The 19,741-nt window shown below is 47.5% G+C and overlaps 1 protein-coding gene across 3 annotated transcripts in view; it reads left to right on the forward strand.

Moving 5' to 3' along the window:
• lbr (lamin B receptor) overlaps positions 1-19,349 on the forward strand; it is an 88,481-nt gene extending 69,132 nt beyond the window's left edge. For all 3 annotated transcript variants that reach the window (XM_070885889.1, XM_070885888.1, XM_070885890.1), the window contains 7 exons: positions 5,813-6,007; positions 8,264-8,367; positions 9,645-9,770; positions 10,629-10,797; positions 10,939-11,019; positions 11,588-11,710; positions 19,148-19,349. In XM_070885889.1, the coding sequence (XP_070741990.1) occupies positions 5,813-6,007; positions 8,264-8,367; positions 9,645-9,770; positions 10,629-10,797; positions 10,939-11,019; positions 11,588-11,710; positions 19,148-19,308 (959 nt within the window). In that variant the 3' untranslated portion in view covers positions 19,309-19,349. The remainder of the gene's footprint in view (positions 1-5,812; positions 6,008-8,263; positions 8,368-9,644; positions 9,771-10,628; positions 10,798-10,938; positions 11,020-11,587; positions 11,711-19,147) is intronic.
• Positions 19,350-19,741: the final 392 nt, after the last annotated feature.

The following is a 19,741-nucleotide window of genomic DNA, read 5'->3' on the forward strand; positions in this document are numbered from 1 at the left end:
CCTGCCGCAGAGAGTTGTTGATGCCAGTTCATTAGATATATTGAAGAGGGAGTTAGATATGGCCCTTACGGCTAAAGGGATCAAGGGGAATGGAGAGAAAGCAGGAAAGGGGTACTGAGGTGAATGATCAGCCATGATCTTATTGAATGGTGGTGCAGGCTCAAAGGGCCGAATGGCCTACTCCTGCACCTATTTTCTATGTTTCTACCAAAGAGATAGGGAGGGGGCGAGGCCATGAAGGAATTAGTAAACAAGGATGAGAATTTTAAAATCGAGGCGTTGCTTAACTGGGAGCCAATGTAGGTCAGCGAGCACGGGTGATTGGTGCAAGTCAGGACACGGGCAGCTGAGTTTTGGATCATCTCTTGTTTACGTAGGGTAGAATGTGGGAGGCCAGCCAGGAGTGCGTTGGTTTGTCCAGGCTAGAGGTAACAAAGGCAGGAATGAGGGTTTCAGCAGCGGATGAGCTGAGGCAGGGGCGGAGACAGGCGATGTTATGGAGGTGGAAATAGGCGGTCTTAGTTACGCTGCGGATATGTGGTCGAAAGCTCATTTCAGGGTCTAATATGACACCAAGGTTGCGGACAGTCTGGTTCGGCCTCAGTCAGAAGTTGGGGAGAGGAATGGAGTCAGTGGCTAGGGGATGGAGTTTGTGGCAGGGACCGAAAACAATGGCTTAGGTCTTCCCAATATTCAATTGGAGAAAATTTCTGCTAATCCAGAACTGGATGTCGGACAAGCAGTCTTGACAATTTAGAGACCGAGGAGGGGTCGAGAGAAGTGGTGGTGAGGGAGAGCTGGGTGTCATCAACGTACATGTGGAAACTGATGCTGTGTTTTCGGAAAGTTTAGAAAGGGCATGGTAATGTGAAATCTATAACTCTCTAACAGCAACTTGATTCTTTAAAATTAGACAAAAAAAAATGTTTCGAAGATGTAACTAAGCAGGTAACAGTATGTTTGGATCTGTTCAACAATTGACTATAAAACATTGTAGAGGCATTTAAGATGACTGCTGAGATTGGAGTGCTGTGGTACAGTGTAGTGTGTCAGTTTTCAAATGAGCAGTATTGAAATGGTGAAGTGTGTTCCAATTCTCTGTGGAGCCATGCTAGTGCAGGAAGCTGTCGAGTGGTAACCAGGTGTGTTTGCACAGGGGTAGGGACCTTTCTGGGCCACACTTGCACATCTTCCGACGGCTTGTTCAGAACTACATTAGCAGGGTCTGTCTGAGACCGAACCAGACTGTTCGCAACCTTGGCGTCATATTAGACCCTGAAATTCTAAAAGGTCAAAGTGTAATAAAAAGGCAAGCCTGAAAGCTCGATGCCTCAATGCGAGGAGTATTCGGAACCCAGGAGAGGGCTCTGAGCTAGTTAGAGTGGGTGAGAGCTCAGATGAACAGGACCCCAAGAAAGAATGCAAACAGAGCAGAGTAGCAGTGGGGTAAGTGTAAACCACAAGGTGATAGGAAGGGACAATATGTATGAATATAAAGGGGCTGCAGGAGGGGTCAAAACTAAAAAATCATGGTTTAAAAACTAGTATTAAAACTACCTAAACGCACGCAGCATTCGAAATAAAGTAAATGAGTTGACGGCACAAATCATTACAAATGGGTATGATTTGGTGGCCATTACAGAAACATGGTTGCAGGGTGGCCAAGACTGGGAGTTAAACATACAGGGGTATCTGACAATTCGGAAAGATAGACAAGAAGGGAAAGGAGGTGAGGTAGCTCTGTTAATAAAGAATGATATCAGGGCAGTTGTGAGAGATGATATTGGCTCTAATGAACAAAATGTTGAATCATTGTGGGTGGAGATTAGAGATAGTAAGGGGAAAAAGTCACTGGTGGGCGTAGTTTATAGACCCCCCAAATAATAACTTCACGGTGGGGCGGACAATAATCAAGGGAATAATGGAGGCATGTGAAAAAGGAACGGCAGTAATCATGGGGGTTTTTAACCTACATATCGATTGGTCAAATCAAACCGCACGGGGTAGCCTTGAGGAGGAATTCATAGAATGCATACGGGATTGTTTCTTAGAACAGTATGTTACAGAACCTACAAAAGAGCAAGCTATCTTAGATCTGGTCCTGTGTAATGAGACAGAAATAATAAACCATCTCCTAGTAAAAGATCTTCTCGGAATGAGTGATCACAGTATGGTTGAATTTGTAATACAGATTGAGGGTGAGGAAGTAGTGTCTCAAATGAGCGTACTATGCTTAAACAAAGGGGACTACATTGGGATGAGGGCAGAGTTGGCTAAAGTAGACTGGGAATACAGACTAAACGGTGGCACAATTGAGGAACAGTGGAGGACTTTTAAGGAGCTCTTTCATAGTGCTCAACAAAAATATATTCCAGTGACAAAGAAGGGCGGTAAGAGAAGGGATAACCAGCCATGGATAACCAAGGAAATAAAGGAGACTATCAAATTAAAAATCAATGCGTATAAGGTGGCGAAGGTTAGTGGGAAACGAGAAGATTGGGAAAATTTTAAACGACAGCAAAGAATGACTAAGAAAGCAATAAAGAAAGGAAAGATAGATTACGAAAGTAAACTTGCGCAAAACATAAAAACAGATAGTAAAAGCTTTTACCGATATATAAAACGGAAAAGAGTGACTAAAGTAAATGTTGGCCCCTCAGAAGATGAGAAAGGGGATTTAATAATGGGAAATGTGGAAATGGCTGAGACCTTAAACAATTATTTTGCTTCGGTCTTCACAGTGGAAGACACAAAAACCATGCCAAAAATTGCTGGTCACAGGAATGTGGGAAGGGAGGACCTTGAGACAATCACTATCACTAGAGGGATAGTGCTGGACAGGCTAATGGGACTCGAGGTAGACAAGTTTCCTGGTCCTGATGAAATGCATTCCAGGGTATTAAAAGAGATGCATTCGTTATAATCTACCAAAATTCTCTGGACTCTGGGGAGGTACCAGAGGTTTGGCAAGCAGCTAATGTAACGCCTCTGTTTAAGAAAGGGGGCAGACAAAAGGCAGGTAACTATAGGCCGGTTAGTTTAACATCTGTAGTGGGGAAAATGCTTGAAGCTATCATTAAGAAATAGCGGGACATCTAGATAGGAATAGTGCAATCAAGCAGACGCAACATGGATTCATGAAGGGGAAATTATGTTTAACTAATTTACTGGAATTCTTTGAGAATATAATGAGCATGGTGGATAGAGGTGTACCGATGGATGTGGTGTATTTAGATTTCCAAAAGGCATTCGATAAGGTGCCACACAAAAGGTTACTGGAGAAGATCAAGGTACGCGGAGTCAGAGGAAATGTATTAGCATGGATAGAGAATTGGCTGGCTAACAGAAAGCAGAGAGTCGGGATAAATGGGTCCTTTTCAGGTTGGAAATCGGTGGTTAGTGGTGTGCCACAGGGATTGATGCTGGGACTACAACTGTTTGCAATATACATAGATGACCTGGAAGAGGGGACAGAGTGTAGTGTCACAAATTTTGCAGATGACACAAGGATTAGTGGGAAAGCGGGTTGTGTAGAGGACAAAGAGGCTGCAAAGAGATTTTGATAGGTTAAGGGAATGGGCTAAGGTTTGGCAGATGGAATACAATGTCGGAAAATGTGAGGTCATCCACCTTGGGGGGGGGGGGGGAAAAAAAACAATAAAAGGGAATATTATTTGAATGGGGAGAAATTACAACATGCTGCGGTGCAGAGTGACCTGGGGGTCCTTGTGCATGAATCCCAAAAAGTTAGTTTGCAGGTGCAGCAGGTAATCAGGAAGGCGAATGGAATGTTGGCCTTCATTGCGAAAGGGATGGAGTACAAAAGCAGGGAGGTCCTGCTGCAACTGTACAGGATATTGGTGAGGCCGCACCTGGAGTACAGCGTGCAGTTTTGGTCACCTTACTTAAGGAAGGATATACTAGCTTTGGAGGGGGTACAGAGACGATTCACTAGGCTGATTCCGGAGATGACCTTATGATGATAGATTGAGTAGACTGGGTCTTCACTCGTTGGAGTTCAGAAGGATGAGGGGTGATCTTATAGAAACATTTAAAATAATGAAAGGGATAGACAAGATAGAGGCAGAGAGGTTGTTTCCACTGGTCGGGGAGACTAGAACTAGGGGGCACAGCCTCAAAATACGGGGGAGCCAATTTAAAACCGAGTTGAGAAGGAATTTCTTCTCCCAGAGGGTTGTGAATCTGTGGAATTCTCTGCCCAAGGAAGCAGTTGAGGCTAGCTCATTGAATGTATTCAAGTCAAGCCAGATAGATAGATTTTTAACCAATAAGGGAATTGAGGGTTATGGGGAGCAGGCGGGTAAGTGGAGCTGAGTCCACGGCCAGATCAGCCATGATCTTTTTGAATGGTGGAGCAGGCTCGAGGGGCTAGATGGCCTACTCCTGTTCCTAATTCTTATGTTCTTGTGTTCCGAGAACTGGGAACAGATCTGCTCTGAGTGTAGCCTGTCCATGGCCCGGGGAGAAACTACGCAAGTTTACTAACATTGAAAAAAAGGTGCTGAAAGACCACTGAGAAATGTTAGTGTCACTGAGGTTCAGATTTCTCACTGCTACACTGAATAAATTCACACGTTTGACTTGAAACATAGGGGTCAAAATTCGGCAACCGAGGCAGGACTTCCTGCGCCTGGCAGCAGCGAAATTGGGGTTACCGACCCGAGAGGAAGTGGAGTGCATTGTTGGTCGCTCCACTTCCTCTCGGGGGCGGTAAGCGCGAGCACAGGACCCTGCCCTTCCATTAAAGGAGAGGGCACTCTGCGAGCTCTGCAGTGGGGTGAGGCCGTGAGAAAAAGATGGTGCTGCGCACCTCCTTTAATTTTTGCCCCGCAAGCTGAGTGTGGCCCAGCACTGACATCACCCGCGGCGGCATCACAGGGCGCTGCACAGTTTCCACTGCAGGGTGAAAATGGGCCACTGCGGGGCAAAAACGGGATGCTGCGCACAGTGATGACATAATCGCCGGCGCAGCGGTCCGAGGTGCTAGCTTGCTGGTTTTCTGCCTCCGCTAACTAGTGCAATTTGACAGGAGCCAATGGCACCCCCCGGTGGCACTAATGGCAGGCGCACAGGAGCCCAATTTCACCTCCAGTCTTTACTGACATTGCATATGTAATTGGGCCTTTAAGAACCGTGGATTTCTAGATCAGACGATGATTTCACATTGTGGTCTAACTATGAAAATCGTAGCTTGTGTTTCTGTGCAGTAACAGTAGGACACATGTTTGTTAGAAACTATTTGAATCCACTCCAGCTGGCTAGTTTACATTGATTACAATTCTGTTCAAGGCTCCTTTTCTGTACAATGTGCTCGGTCAGTGCATCCTCAGTTTCTTGGACTTGTACGGTCCATTGCAAAGAGGTTGGGTCCAATGTCTTCGGACAAATGCAGTGGGTCTGCAACCAGCCAAAATGTTCTGCTCAGCCAACACTTCACAAATGCTAACATTGAAATTTGAATGAGGAACAAGATCGAGACATTGGGAAAATAGAGAAAGTGAAAGAAAAACCACGTGTACTGAAATTCTGGTATTTGAGAGGAAACTGATGTAAATACACAGATTGACTAAATGTATTTTAAAAGGGAGATTCATGTTACAGGTGTGTCCCTTCATCACAGCTCATTAGGGCAGTGTCTGCCTTCTGTGAGTGAGACCCAGCCTTACCGTGCTATGGAATATCCCATACCCATAGGTTGGTAAATGGTGTTAATATGGCAAGTATCATTTTCTTTTCCTTCCTAGTGTACAATTCTGCAAATGCTAATTATTACCTTCACTTTCTCTTCTAGCGTTCTATGCATTTCTGCTGTGTGCTGCTGCACTAGGAGCTGCCCTGTACAATGAGGTGAACTTGAGCTACATCTACGATAACCTGCTGCAGCTCGCAATCGCTGCAATGGTGTTCTCCCTCCTGCTGAGTATTTACCTGTATGTGCGCTCCTGGCGTGTTCCTGCAGATGAACTGGCTCCGGGAGGGAACTCTGGTAAGCAAATGTTAATTAAATGAACCAAGGTTAGGGACAGCCACTTCCATTTCCTTGCCCTTTTCCTCTATCCTTTTATATGTTTATTTTCAGATACTTATCCAGCTCCCTTTTAAGTGATGTAGTAAAACATTCAATATTCTAATAACCCTCTGTGTGGAAAACGTGCTTCATTTCACTCCCAAATGGCCTAGCTCTCATTTTAAGATTATGCCCTCTTGTTCTGGATTCCCCACGAGAGGAATAGTTTCTCCATATCTACCCCATCACGGCCTTGAAAGTTTCAATTGTCCCAGCATCCAGAGAGTTTCAGATGTCCACTACCTTATGTGTGTATACCCTATGTGTGTAAAAGGTGCTTCCTGATTTCACTCCTCGAATGTTAGTTATGCCCTTTATTCTTGGTTCCCTCACCAGAGGAAATAGTTTTGACGTATCTATCCTTTTCACCTTTTACACTTTGATCAGATCACCCATCAATCTTCTATACTCTGGAATACAAGCCTTGTTATGCAGCCTGTCCTCATAACTTCATACTGTAACTTAACTTCCTCCCCTTTGGATTCCAGCCCTCTTGAAATAAAGGCCAATTTTTGATTGCTTTTTGTACCTGCCGACTGGCTTTCAATAATTTGTGTACTTGGGTTGCCCAGAATACTCCGTGTGGCTTAACCAATGTTGTGTACAAATTCAACATCACTACCTTCCTATAATACTCAAAGCTAATAATCCCGTTTGCCTTTTTCTACCCGCATTCCCACTGTTAAAGATCTGTTACGTCAGTTTAGCTCAGTCATGTTACTCTTGCCTTTGAGTCAGAAAGCTTGGGTTGAAGGCCCACTCCAGGACACAAGTACATAATCTCGGCTGATACTTTAGTGCAGTATTGAGAGAGGGCTGCATTGTTAAAGGTTCCCTCTTTTAGATGTTAATCTGATGCCCAATTACCTGTTCAGATGGATGTAGAACATCCCATGGCACCTTTTTGAATAAAAGCAGAGAGTTCTCCGAGTGTTCATCACTCATTAATACAGGTTGTACCTCTCCAGTCCAGGAAACATCCCTGGTCCGGCAACAGTCCCGGCGTGGGTGGTGTCCATTTAAAAAAAATTGTGGCTCCACGTGTTAACCGTACATGTGATGCATTTTGGATGACAAATCTCGACAGCCTTGTCCTGGCCAGCTGGAGATTTTACACGCTGGCTGGTTCTGTGCTGCCGAGGCCGCCACCTCCTTGCCTGATTGGTGGCGGGCGCGCATGCTCTGAAGGCTGCAGCGCCGGGCTGAACTGACATCCCCCCACCCGCTCCCCCCCTCGGTCTCGGGGTTGTTGTGTGTGTGTTTCGGTGCGAGGAGGCTGCTGCTTCCACCAGTCAGACTCTGCTCGCGGCTTACGCACGGACTGGCGCCGGGAGTAGGGTCGTGGATAAGGTAGGCGCCTCACCTTGACTTTATCTCCGATCTCTAGGTTTTTTTGTGTGTATGTATGTGGGTTTTTTTGAGATGTTAGTGTTCATTGAGGTAAGTGGGCCGGGCAAGGGAAGGGAAGGGTAGGCGGCTGACAGGTGCCGATGCTGGGCCTGAGGATTTTTAAAATGGAGTGATTCTGGACGGCTAAATGGTCTGCTCTAACTCTTCCATTATCGACCCCCAGCCTTTGAAATGTCCCCTTTACTCCTAGTCGGAATGGATTTAGCCTATATCTTATCCATCTCGTATCTAGATGGGTCAAAATAAGATTTTGGTGAAATAGTAGCCTGGGAATGTTTCCACCAGTTAACCATGAATCCATAAGTTCTATGAAAATACAGTCTTTGTCCTAAGTGGTTTAAGTTTTGTATGCAACCCCTTACTACAATCAATATATGTTTAGTGAGGCATGGTGTAATGGACCCTCAACATGCTCACTGCAGGACCAACCAGGTGTAAACTTTTCTTTCTTTTTCCATTACCCCCCACCCCACCCCACCCCACCCCAGGCTCACCTGAATGTAGGGTGATACTGCAGTCTATGCTCAACACCTCCTCACTGAGCAAGGTTCAAACCTACATTTGCTGTATCAGTGAGCACCACTCCATTACCCCCTGTAATTAAATACTGACTGATACACCCACACACAGACTGAAGAGTTCACAAACTCATTTATGCCTGTAAGGTGGAAGGTTCCCATTTTAATGAAAGAAACACATCAGATCTAATTACTTTATCAATGAAGCACACATTGTAACTTTTTAAATGCCTACATTGGTTTGCAGGTAGTTTTGTTTATGACTTCTTTATTGGGCGTGAACTGAATCCACGTATCAAAAACTTTGATCTGAAGTACTTCTGTGAGCTTCGTCCAGGCCTGATGGGCTGGGTGAGTTTGAAGCGTCTACTGACTAAAATTATAATCCATGTGGGGCACTTGTGAATACTGAATGACATTTGCAGGATGTTTTGGTTCTCTGCTCCTCCCCTAATTTCCTTGTACTTGTACTCATTGTCACTGTCACCATCTATTGTCCTGTGTGTGTGTGAAGATTGGATGGTCATGCCACTGGAATTTCAGCTGCTACTGTGGTTAGGGTCCATGTGCTGCACTGCAAGCTATGGTGCCACTCCCTCCAACTATTTACAGCCCTCAGAATATACACCCCCACCGGTTTCATGTCCAGCTTGTATATATTTCCGTTTTAAATTTTGAGCCCTAAATATTACAAAGCCAAGGAGAATGTCTTTTTCTGAATACAAGGGAAATTGTAACCTTATTGCTTTCATTTTGGTGCAACAATGCAGCTGTCTGCCTGGGAGGGGTAATCATTCAGTGTGCATCTGTAATCCACCCAATATAACGGGCGAGACAAAACACTCACTGCTGTGACTTTGTTTTAATGGGGGGGATGTAACTTTCCTTGGTCAGGTTACAAAAAGCTAGATACTCCTTTTGAACTGTTACAGGTTTTTAAAGGGATTACACAATCTTAGAATCATAGAAATTTACAGCACAGGAGGCCATTCGACCCATCGTGTCTGCCGGCTGAAAAATAGCTATCCTAATCCCATTTTCCAGCTCTTGGACAAAGTCCTGTAGGTTACGGCACTTCAAGTGCATATCCATGTACTTTTAAAATGTACTGAAGGTTTCTGCCTCTACCACCCTTTTAGGCAGTGAGTTCAAGACCCCCACCACCTCTGGGTGAAAAAGGTTCTCCTCAACTCCCCTCTAATCCTTCTACCGCTTACTTTAAATCTATGCCCCCTGGTTATTGATTTAAGGGAAATAGATCCTTCCTGTCTGCTCTATCTAGGCACCTCATGATTTTAAACACCTCCCCTCAGCCTCCCTCCACATCCCAGATTGGTCTGGTGCAGGCTACCTTCTGTGGCTAAGGAGAGCAAACATCCAACTTCCAGTTCTGCAATGATGGGAAGTGTTCAGCCTTGGATTGGTGGCCACTCACTCTCGTGTAGCCTCCTCAAAGGAGTGTCTCCCCCATTGTTGAGGTGGAAGAGGTGTATTTCACAATCCTGTAAAGTTAACTGTCCATAAAAATGAGAAGATTTGTTTGCCTGTTGGAGGTTTGCTTTGTGAGGATGTGCGATGGCTATTCTGTTTAAAAGTATTTTCCAGTGACTTTTTTAAAAATCTTGCAGGTTGTCATTAACTTGGGATTGCTGTTTGCTGAGATGAGCGTGCAGGGCCGTGACATTCCCTCATTGGCGATGATACTGGTGAACAGTTTCCAGCTTCTCTATGTGCTGGATGCCCTGTGGAACGAGGTATTTCCGACTCGCGCTAATCTTATTAACTCTTCAAAATGCTGAGTTTCCTCTGCACCGTTTGAGGGGAGGCAATAGACAACAATTGCCTCAGTTTATCTGGGCTTGGTAGCAGAAATACAGCCAGGGCTACAGTTCCTGATCACCTCAGCTGGAAGTGTGCACATGTGGACAGTGTGCTAGGACAGAATCCAGCTCCGTCGTGAAGCCTTTTCATTGCTGATGTTCACTATCGGGAGTTCATGTATGAATATTGGTAGCAGAGGCTGACTGAGAACCACGGCCCAACTAGAAGTCAATGCACTCCGAAGAGGGGAACAATTTGGTGGAGTAAATAGCTGAAGGTGGAGGTGATCCTCCGATAGCTCAGCTGCTTACGTTATTGAACTATACAAATTGAAGGTTGCAGATTTCATCCCCTGCTTGTTGCGGACAGCTGCTCAGCCATGAGAGAAGGGCTGCAATTGGGAAAATTGTCTGGGTACCCCATCCTGATGGCTCTCTCATGACGTCTGCTGGGAAGTGTGTGTGTGTGTGTGTGGGGATGTTTGGTGAAAACAGGATCTTGCTTGGCGGTGATGTTTTTCTGTGGTCCAATAGTTTGCCTGCACTTGCTGTAACTTCACACAGTATGAATAGCTGTTGAAGCTCGGTTCCAGAGGGTGCCTGGCACCTGTGTAACTATCCCAGCAAGGAGGCAGCAGCTGGAAGGGAGAAAATTGTCATGAAAAGAGAGAGAAGTAATACAGGTGTTGGCCATTTCTTCACCTTGCTTCTCTCCAGATTGCAGGTTTCAATCTTCTCCTGTACAGGTTTATCTGTTCTCATTCCTTTGCTGTTCTTGCTGTTTGAACGCAGGCAGCGATTCTGACCACCATGGATATTGTGCATGATGGGTTCGGATACATGCTGACATTTGGAGATCTGGTCTGGGTACCGTTTGCATACAGTCTCCAGGCTTTCTACCTGGTGAACCACCCGAATGAACTGAGCTGGCCCGTAGCCCTGGCAATCATTGCTCTCAACAGTAAGTGCATTTAGAGAACTTTCACGTCAGTACTTTCTCTTTCGACTGGCTATATGCTGAACGCAGTGCTACATTACCGCAGTGTAATCAGTCATGTTCCAATTGTCAGGCTGTGCATGGCTCATACTGTTTGTGTTGCAGCTGTCGGTTACATCGTATTCCGGGGGGCCAACTCCCAGAAGAATGCCTTCAGAAGGAACCCTCATGACCCCAAACTGGCACGTAAGTACCTTTGTTCACACAAGAGTGAGATTGTGTTTGAAGAAGCCAGGCAGATAACTCCATCAATATAGGATGCAGTAAATGAAAGGATTCATGATTTGTTGACAGAAAAATATTGTACACTCTTCTAATATTACTTTTATAAAATCTTTGTACCTAATAAGCAACATACCAGTCTACTTTGAGTATTTCTGTGTGTGATATCCCATGGGTAGTTCAGTACAAAACTCATGAGCTCCAGCAGTTAGTTACACAACCACTTGAGAAGTAGATACCCCGGCATGTTCACACCATGTAGCTGACCCAGTCAGCGAGCAACAGTTGACTTCCAGGACCTCTGCTCCTCCTGTTCTCCAAACAGCAATTGGGAGATTGAAGAGCAGTAGTGGGAACTATTGGTGTGAAACTGCATCTTGTATTATTCAACAGTATTTTTAATGTGTTGTACACTCTGAAAATTGTATCTTTATGTGCCCTAATTATCAAGTGAAGTGTATGTCCTGTGTACAGTTACCAGTGGGGTCCTTTGTATTGTATAAAGTTACAAATGGCATTTTTCTTTCTGCAGATCTAAAAACCATCCCCACTGCAACAGGGAAGAGTCTGCTTGTTTCTGGATGGTGGGGATTTGTCCGTCACCCTAACTACCTGGGTGACCTCATCATGGCTTTGGCTTGGTCTCTGCCCTGTGGTAAGTGATGGGAAGCAGCGCCTGGGAAGGGGATTGCCCCATCAAGGGGCCTGTTAGAGAACTTTGTTCAATGATGTTGATCAACCAAAGGGGGAGGTTGATCAGTAAAGTGGCCTTTCCCTGTTCCTAAAGTTCCTCAATCCCTGGTTAGGAATGGGACTGAAGGTTCGAGGGTTAGTTAAGCAGAACACAGGAGACTTTGTGAAACATGTTGGTTCCTGAGATGCTGTACCATACCATGGAGAGCAACTCGTGAAAAATGGGTAATGTAAGGGTTGATGGGTAATCTGGAGCTTTGTTCATCTTCCTGTTGGAAAGGAGACCAGAGAAAAACACCAGAGGATCTTTGCCCAGGAGATTAAAGACGACTACACCAAAATCCTGGTTCCGGGAGGACCGTGTGAAATTCAGTGTCTCTATCAACTGATGCACTGTGGACAATTGGTTAAAAATCCCAAGGAACATTGGGAAGTAAAAGAAAGGAATATTTATTGGAATGTGGATTATATATCACCACTCAACTTTGATGGATGCAGGGTGGCAAAGATACAGGTTCCTTAAATAATAACAGCCTTTGTGCTCCAAGAAAGGTTTGCAGTGTGGAGTTAGCTGCTACAATCGGGCTGTTCAGTCAGCCTCTACAACCAGTACAGGTTGGACTTCTCTGGTCCGGCACCCTTGGGACCTGCCCGATAATTTTCCGAACCATGGGAGTGCGCGGGCTCGTGCGTGCATGCTGGCAGCCTGTAGGCAGCTCCCTCAGCACCTGTGCACACACTCACTGACAGCCGCTCCAGCCAATCGTCGAACACTCACTCACTGACTTACGGCCGCTCCAACCAATCGGCAAACACACTCACTGACTGACGGCCGCTCCAACCAATTGCCAAACACACTGACTGACTGACGGCCACTCCAACCAATCGCCGAACACACTGACTGACTGACGGCCACTCCAACCAATCGCCGAACACACTGACTGACTGACGGCCACTCCAACCAATCGCCAAACACACTGACTGACTGACGGCCACTCCAACCAATCGTCAAACACACTGACTGACTGACGGCCACTCCAACCAATCGCCAAACACACTCACTGACTGACGGCCACTCCAACCAATCGTCGAACACTCACTCACTGACTGACGGCCACTCCAACCAATCGCCAAACACACTCACTGACTGACGGCCACTCCAGCCAATCGTCGAACACTCACTGACTGACGGCCACTCCAACCAATCGCCAAACACACTCACTGACTGACGGCCACTCCAACCAATCGCCGAACACACTCACTGACTGACGGCCACTCCAACCAATCGTCGAACACACTGACTGACTGACGGCCACTCCAACCAATCGCCAAACACACTCACTGACTGACGGCCACTCCAACCAATCGTCGAACATACTCACTCACTGACGGCCACTCCAACCAATCGTCGAACACACTGACTGACTGACGGCCACTCCAGCCAATCGTCGAACACACTGACTGATTGACGGCTGCTCCAACCAATTGTCGAACACTCATTCACTGACGGCCGCTCCAACCAATCGCTGAAGACACTCACTGACTGACGGCTGCTCCAACCAATCGCTGAACACACTCACTGACTGACGGCCGCTCCAACCAATCGTCGAACACTCACTCACTCACTGACTGACGGCCGCTCCAACCAATCATCGAACACACTCACTGACTGACGGCCGCTCCAGCCAATCGTCGAACACACTGACTGACTGACGGCCGCTCCAGCCAATCGTCGAACACACTCACTGACTGACGGCCGCTCCAGCCAATCGTCGAACACTCACTCACTGACGGCCGCTCCAGCCAATCGTCGAACACTCACTCACTGACTGACGGCCGCTCCAACCAATCGTCGAACACTCACTCACTGACGGCCGCTCCAGCCAATCGTCGAACACTCACTCACTGACTGACGGCCGCTCCAGCCAATCGTCGAACACTCACTCACTCACTGACTGATAGCCGCTCCAGCCAATCGTCGAACACTCACTCACTGACGGCCGCTCCAGCCAATCGTCGAACACTCACTGACTGACGGCCGCTCCAACCAATTGTCGAACACTCACTGACTGACGGCCGCTCCAGCCAATCGTCGAACACTCACTCACTGACTGACGGCCGCTCCAGCCAATCGTCGAACACTCACTCACTCACTGACTGATAGCCGCTCCAGCCAATCGTCGAACACTCACTCACTGACGGCCGCTCCAGCCAATCGTCGAACACTCACTGACTGACGGCCGCTCCAACCAATTGTCGAACACTCACTGACTGACGGCCGCTCCAACCAATCGTCGAACACACTCACTGACTGACGGCCGCTCCAACCAATCGTCAAACACTCACTCACTGACTGATAGCCGCTCCAGCCAATCGAAACTTAAAAAAAAAAGTGAACTTTCCTCTTCCTCAGGTCCAGCGAATGCTCAACCACGGATGTTTCTGGACCAGAGGGGTCCAACCTGTGCTTCAAAAGGAAAACTCTGCTTGATTCCATTCCTACCTTGTTTCTCTCTCTCTGGATCTCTGTGACCCTACAGTCGATTCCTAGCGAGGATATGATCTTACACCTATGACAGTGTAACTCAACCTGACAAATAGGAATATGGAGAGCTCTCAGTGGCTCCCACACTCCAGTTTTACCTTGCTCAGCACAAGCTGATGTCTAAACTCTCGCACAGACTGTTTAGCAGAAACTGTATTATTTGGGAGGTCCTTGTGCTGACGATAATATATGCCGCTCGATATACTGCATCGCTACAAATTTGAGGAAACCTGTGAAGCAGTCTTGCAGCTGTTGGTTATTCACCGAAAGTCATGGAGGGGTTTAGTTATTCCAACTTTTAAAACTTGAATTCAGTGCAAAAAATAAAACCTTGCTAAGACTGTACACATTCCAACGATTGGGAGCTTTTTGTGTGGAGTATGGCAGATATCTAAATCACTGTGTGTGCACCATTGTGCCAGAGTATATTACTGGTTATGTAGCCAGTGTGATGGGGGCTTTTCAGGGTTGCTTGTATCTGTATCCAAGTAGAGTGCAGTGGTGGGGGGGGGATTTCTGTATCTGAGGCACAGGACATGTTATTATGAAGGAATGGGGGATACATTGTCATGTATTCAACCAGCATTGTAACCCATGTATAAACTGACCTAAGTTGTACACCGTGAGAACACTGACCACTAGGTGGGAGGCACTCCTAACCTGGACCTTCAGGTATAAAAGGGGAAGCTCCACCCACCTTCATCACTTGAGTGCTAAAGAATAAAGGACAGGTCACAGACTGACCTCTCAAGCATGGGCCTCGTGTGCATTTATACTGTGTAGTAAGGACTTATCAATGGCGACAAGAAACTGGGATTTAAACCACGCGAGCATGGCCACTAACAGAACAAACGAGAGGTACTGTGTTAAGGAATGGTTGGGACAGAGATTCAACATTGTTAAAGCAGCACACAGTTCTCCAAGCAGACAAGGGCAGTCAGGCATGCCCCAACATATAGTCGAACCCAGAGCGGGAGTTCGACAGAGACAATGGCAAGCTGAACAGCGATTCATGCCATTGCAAGGGACAATGCGGCCAGTAATGGGGCCATCAACACCTGTTAATGGTGCACTCAAGGACAATAACAGGGGCAGTCAGGGACGATCGACTGGCAAGGGACCTTTTGTTTCAAACCGCAACTCATGCTGGAGGCGTGGAGGCATACACTCAGCCGGAGTTTGCAAAGATGAGCAAAATACCTGCAGAAATTGCAGAAATGGACACTGGGGGAAATCGCTGGAAGCTGAAGTTCAGCGAGTTCATGTGGAGCACGTATACAGTTCATACACCAGGACGCCACCGATACTGATGAAAGTGCTCCTCAATGGCATCCCAGTATCAATGGAGTTCGACACGGGAGCCAGCCAGTCCCTGATGGGTATCAAACAGTTCGAAAAGTTGTGGGCATCCAAGTCCAGGAGGCCAAAATTATCGCCGATTGACGCACAGCTACAGACTTACACAAAGCAGATCATTCCGGTGCTAGGCAGTGCCACTGTAGTCGTGACCCACAAAGATTCGGAGAACAGGTTGCCACTCTGGATTGTCCCAGGGGACGGTCCCGCACTACTGGGGAGGAGTTGGCTTGCTGTCACGAACTGGAAATGGGGCGATGTCAATGCAGTTTCCTCTGTGGAGCGAGTATCCTGCTCACAGGTCCTGGACAAATTTGACTCATTATTTCAACCCGGCATTGGCACATTCATGGGGGCTAAGGTAGTGATTCACATAAACCTGGACGCCAGACCAGTACACCACAAGGCCAGAGCGGTGCCGTACATGATGCGGGAAAAGATAGAAGGCGAATTGGACCGCCTGTTGAGGGAAGGCATCATCTCGCCAGTCGAATTCAGTGACTGGGCGAGCCCGATTGTGCCGGTGCTCAAGGCGGATGGGTCAGTCAGAATATGTAGCGATTACAAGGCCACCATCAATCGGGTATCACTCCAAGACCAGTACCCGCTACCGAGAGCGGAGGACCTCTTTGCGACGCTATCCGGTGGCAAACTTTTTTCAAAATTGGACCTGACCTCAGCTTACATGACCCAGGAGCTGGCGAGTGAGTCGAAGAAGCTGACCACCATCACGACACACAAGGGGTTGTTTCAGTACAACAGATGTCCGTTCGGGATTCGCTCGGCCGCCGCGATCTTCCAACAAAATATGGAAAGCCTCCTCAAGTCGATTCCAGGGACGGTGGTTTTTCAGGATGACATCCTCATTACGGGTCGCGATACTGAAGAACACCTCCACAACCTGGAGGAGGTGCTACGCAGACTGGACCGGGTAGGTCTGCGACTGAAAAAGGCGAAGTGCGTCTTCCTAGCTCCAGAGGTAGAATTCCTGGGGATGAGGGTAGCAGCAGACGGGATCAGCCCTACTGCATCCAAGACGGAAGCGATCCAGAGAGCACCCAGACCCCGTAACACGACGGAGCTGCGTTCGTTCCTGGGGCTCCTGAACTATTTTGGTAACTTTCTTCCCAAATTGAGCACGCTGCTAGAGCCGCTACATGTGCTCCTACGCAAAGGTTGCGAATGGGTCTGGGGGGACAGCCAGGAAAGGGCTTTTAATATAGCACGCAATTTGTTATGTTCCAACAATCTGCTATATGACCCATGTAAGAAACTTGTGTTAACGTGCGATGCGTCGTCCTATGGGGTCGGGTGTGTGTTGCAGCATGTCAATGCCAAGGGTCAGTTACAGCCTGTAGCTTATGCCTCCAGGAGTCTGTCCCAGGCAGAAAGGGGCTACGGGATGGTAGAAAAGGAGGCGCTCGCATGTGTATATGCTGTAAAGAAAATGCACCAGTACCTGTTTGGCAGGAAATTTGAGCTGGAGACAGATCACAAACCCCTAACGTCCCTTTTGGCCGACAACAAGGCCATAAATGCAAATGCATCGGCCTGCATACAGAGGTGGGCACTCACGTTAGCTGCCTATGACTACACAATTCGGCACAGACCGGGCACCGAAAACTGCGCCGATGCACTCAGCAGGCTCCCACTAGCCACCACTGAGGGGGCTACCGAGCATGGTGCTGAGATGGTCATGACTGTTGAAGCTTTCGGAAGTGAAGGCTCACCCGTGACAGCCTGTCAGATTGAAGTCTGGACAAATAGAGACCCGCTATTGTCTCTAGTCAAGAAATGTGTCCTGAATGGGGACTGGGCAGCCACGTACAGGGCATGCCCTGAGAAATTTAAACCATTTCACAGGCGCAAGGATGAACTCTCGATTCAGGCCGATTGCCTACTGTGGGGAAACCGCGTAGTCATGCCCCAGATGGGCAGAGAGGTGTTCATCAGAGAACTCCACAATGGGCACCCGGGCATTGTCACGATGAAGGCAATTGCCAGGTCACACGTTTGGTGGCCAGGGATAGACGCAGATCTGGAACTTTGTGTTCGTAGGTGCAACACGTGTGCCCAGCTGGGCAATGCGCCCAGGGAAGCCCCCCTTAGCCCCTGGCCATGGCCCGCCAAGCCTTGGTCACGCATCCATGTGGACTACGCAGGTCCTTTCATGGGGAAAATATTTTTGGTTGTGACATTTTAAATTCAAGCACATCCTCTGCCACGGTAGAAAGTCTACGGGCAATGTTCGCCACCCACGGTCTACCGGACATCTTGGTCAGCGACAATGGCCCGTGCTTCACAAGCACTGAATTCCAGGACTTCATGGCAGGCAATGGAATTAACCATCTTAGAACGGCACCGTTCAAGCCGGCCTCAAACGGCCAGGCAGAACGAACAGTGCAGATAATCAAACAGGGGATGCTCAGAATCCAAGGGGGTTCCCTACAAACCCGCTTATCATCCCTCCTGTTGGCCTATAGATCCCGACCGCACTCGCTCACAGGGGTTCCACCCGCAGAGCTACTAATGAAAAGGACGCCCAAAACCCGATTATCCCTTATACACCCCACCATGAAAGAAATTGTCGAGAGCAGGCGCCAGTCACAATATCACTACCATGACAGGAATGCGAGGGCGCGATGTATTGATGTAAATGACCCTGTTTTTGTCCTCAACTACGCTGCAGGGCCCAAATGGCTCACAGGCACTGTGATTGCCAAAGAGGGAAATAGGATTCTGGTAGTTAAACTTACCAATGGACAAATCTGCCGCAAACATGTGGATCAAACAAAAAGGAGGTTCAGCAACCCCATAGAAGAAGCAGAGGAAGAACACGATATAGAGTTTACTCCACCACAGGTGACCGAACACCGGAACCAAAGGGAGGAGAGCCCAGTCACTGTGGGCAGTCCGGACAGGCCTGAGGCACCGCAAACAGCAGACACTCAGGCCAGCGCCCAACAACCGGAGCCCCAACTCAGGCGCTCTACAAGAGAGCGTAAACCACCAGAGAGACTCAACCTGTGATCCCAATAAGACTTTGGGGGGGGAGGTGATGTCATGTATTCAACCAGCATTGTAACCCATGTATAAACTGACCTAAGTTGTACACCGTGAGAACACTGACCACTAGGTGGGAGACACTCCTAACCTGGACCTTCAGGTATAAAAGGGGAAGCTCCACCCACCTTCATCACTTGAGTGGTAAGGAATAAAGGACAGGTCACAGACTGACCTCTCAAGCATGGGCCTCGTGTGTATTTATACTGTATAGTAAGGACGTATCATACATGCCTTGCTGGCTGGAAAGGAGGGAGGGAGAAGAGCAGATTTTGAGCAGTGGGGTGTAGGAAGGAGGTTTGGAAGGAAGCAGAAGCTGAACACGGTGAGTGGAATACCTGGGGTGGAGGATTAGCAGGGGATAGGGAACTGTTAGAGACAGACAGTGGGGTTGGGAACGTTTTTCTGAACTGCTATTTCTTGCTCTTTCTACAGGGTTTACTCACATCCTTCCGTATTTCTACGTAATTTACTTCACTTGCCTGCTCATTCATCGTGAGGCCCGGGATGAGCATCAGTGCAGGAAGAAGTACGGCGTGGCTTGGAACCAGTACTGCCAGCAGGTCCGCTATCGAATCTTCCCCTACATCTACTGAGCAAGTCTGTCCCACCCGTTAGATCTCAAAGCCTCTACACCTTATTGTTACATGTGTTTTTAAAAAAACACAAGATGAAGGCTGATTTATTAAACTGGTATTAATCATGGGGCTTGCTGTTTTTAAACAATATTTATATATTTTTCATTCCTACCCTTTCCCTGCCCTTAATTTTATTCATAAAATTAGCCATGTGTTTTTAGCAGAATAAAGGAGGTAAACTTTCTGTGGGCAGAAAGACCAGGCAGATAATTTTAAGACTGCTTTTTTGCCACTTTGAAACGTATGGATAAACATTCCCTGTAGCACGGTTTTGTGCTTTTAAATGTGACGGGTCAGGAGAGCCTGAGGGACGACTCATTTCGTGCTGGTGTTACTGTAACTCCGGCAATGAGTGCGAGATGTAAGCATGGTAAATCGTTTAAAGACTTGG

Source organism: Pristiophorus japonicus, chromosome 7 (genome assembly GCF_044704955.1).
Source record: "Pristiophorus japonicus isolate sPriJap1 chromosome 7, sPriJap1.hap1, whole genome shotgun sequence".
NCBI classification, from domain to species: Eukaryota; Metazoa; Chordata; class Chondrichthyes; family Pristiophoridae; genus Pristiophorus; species Pristiophorus japonicus.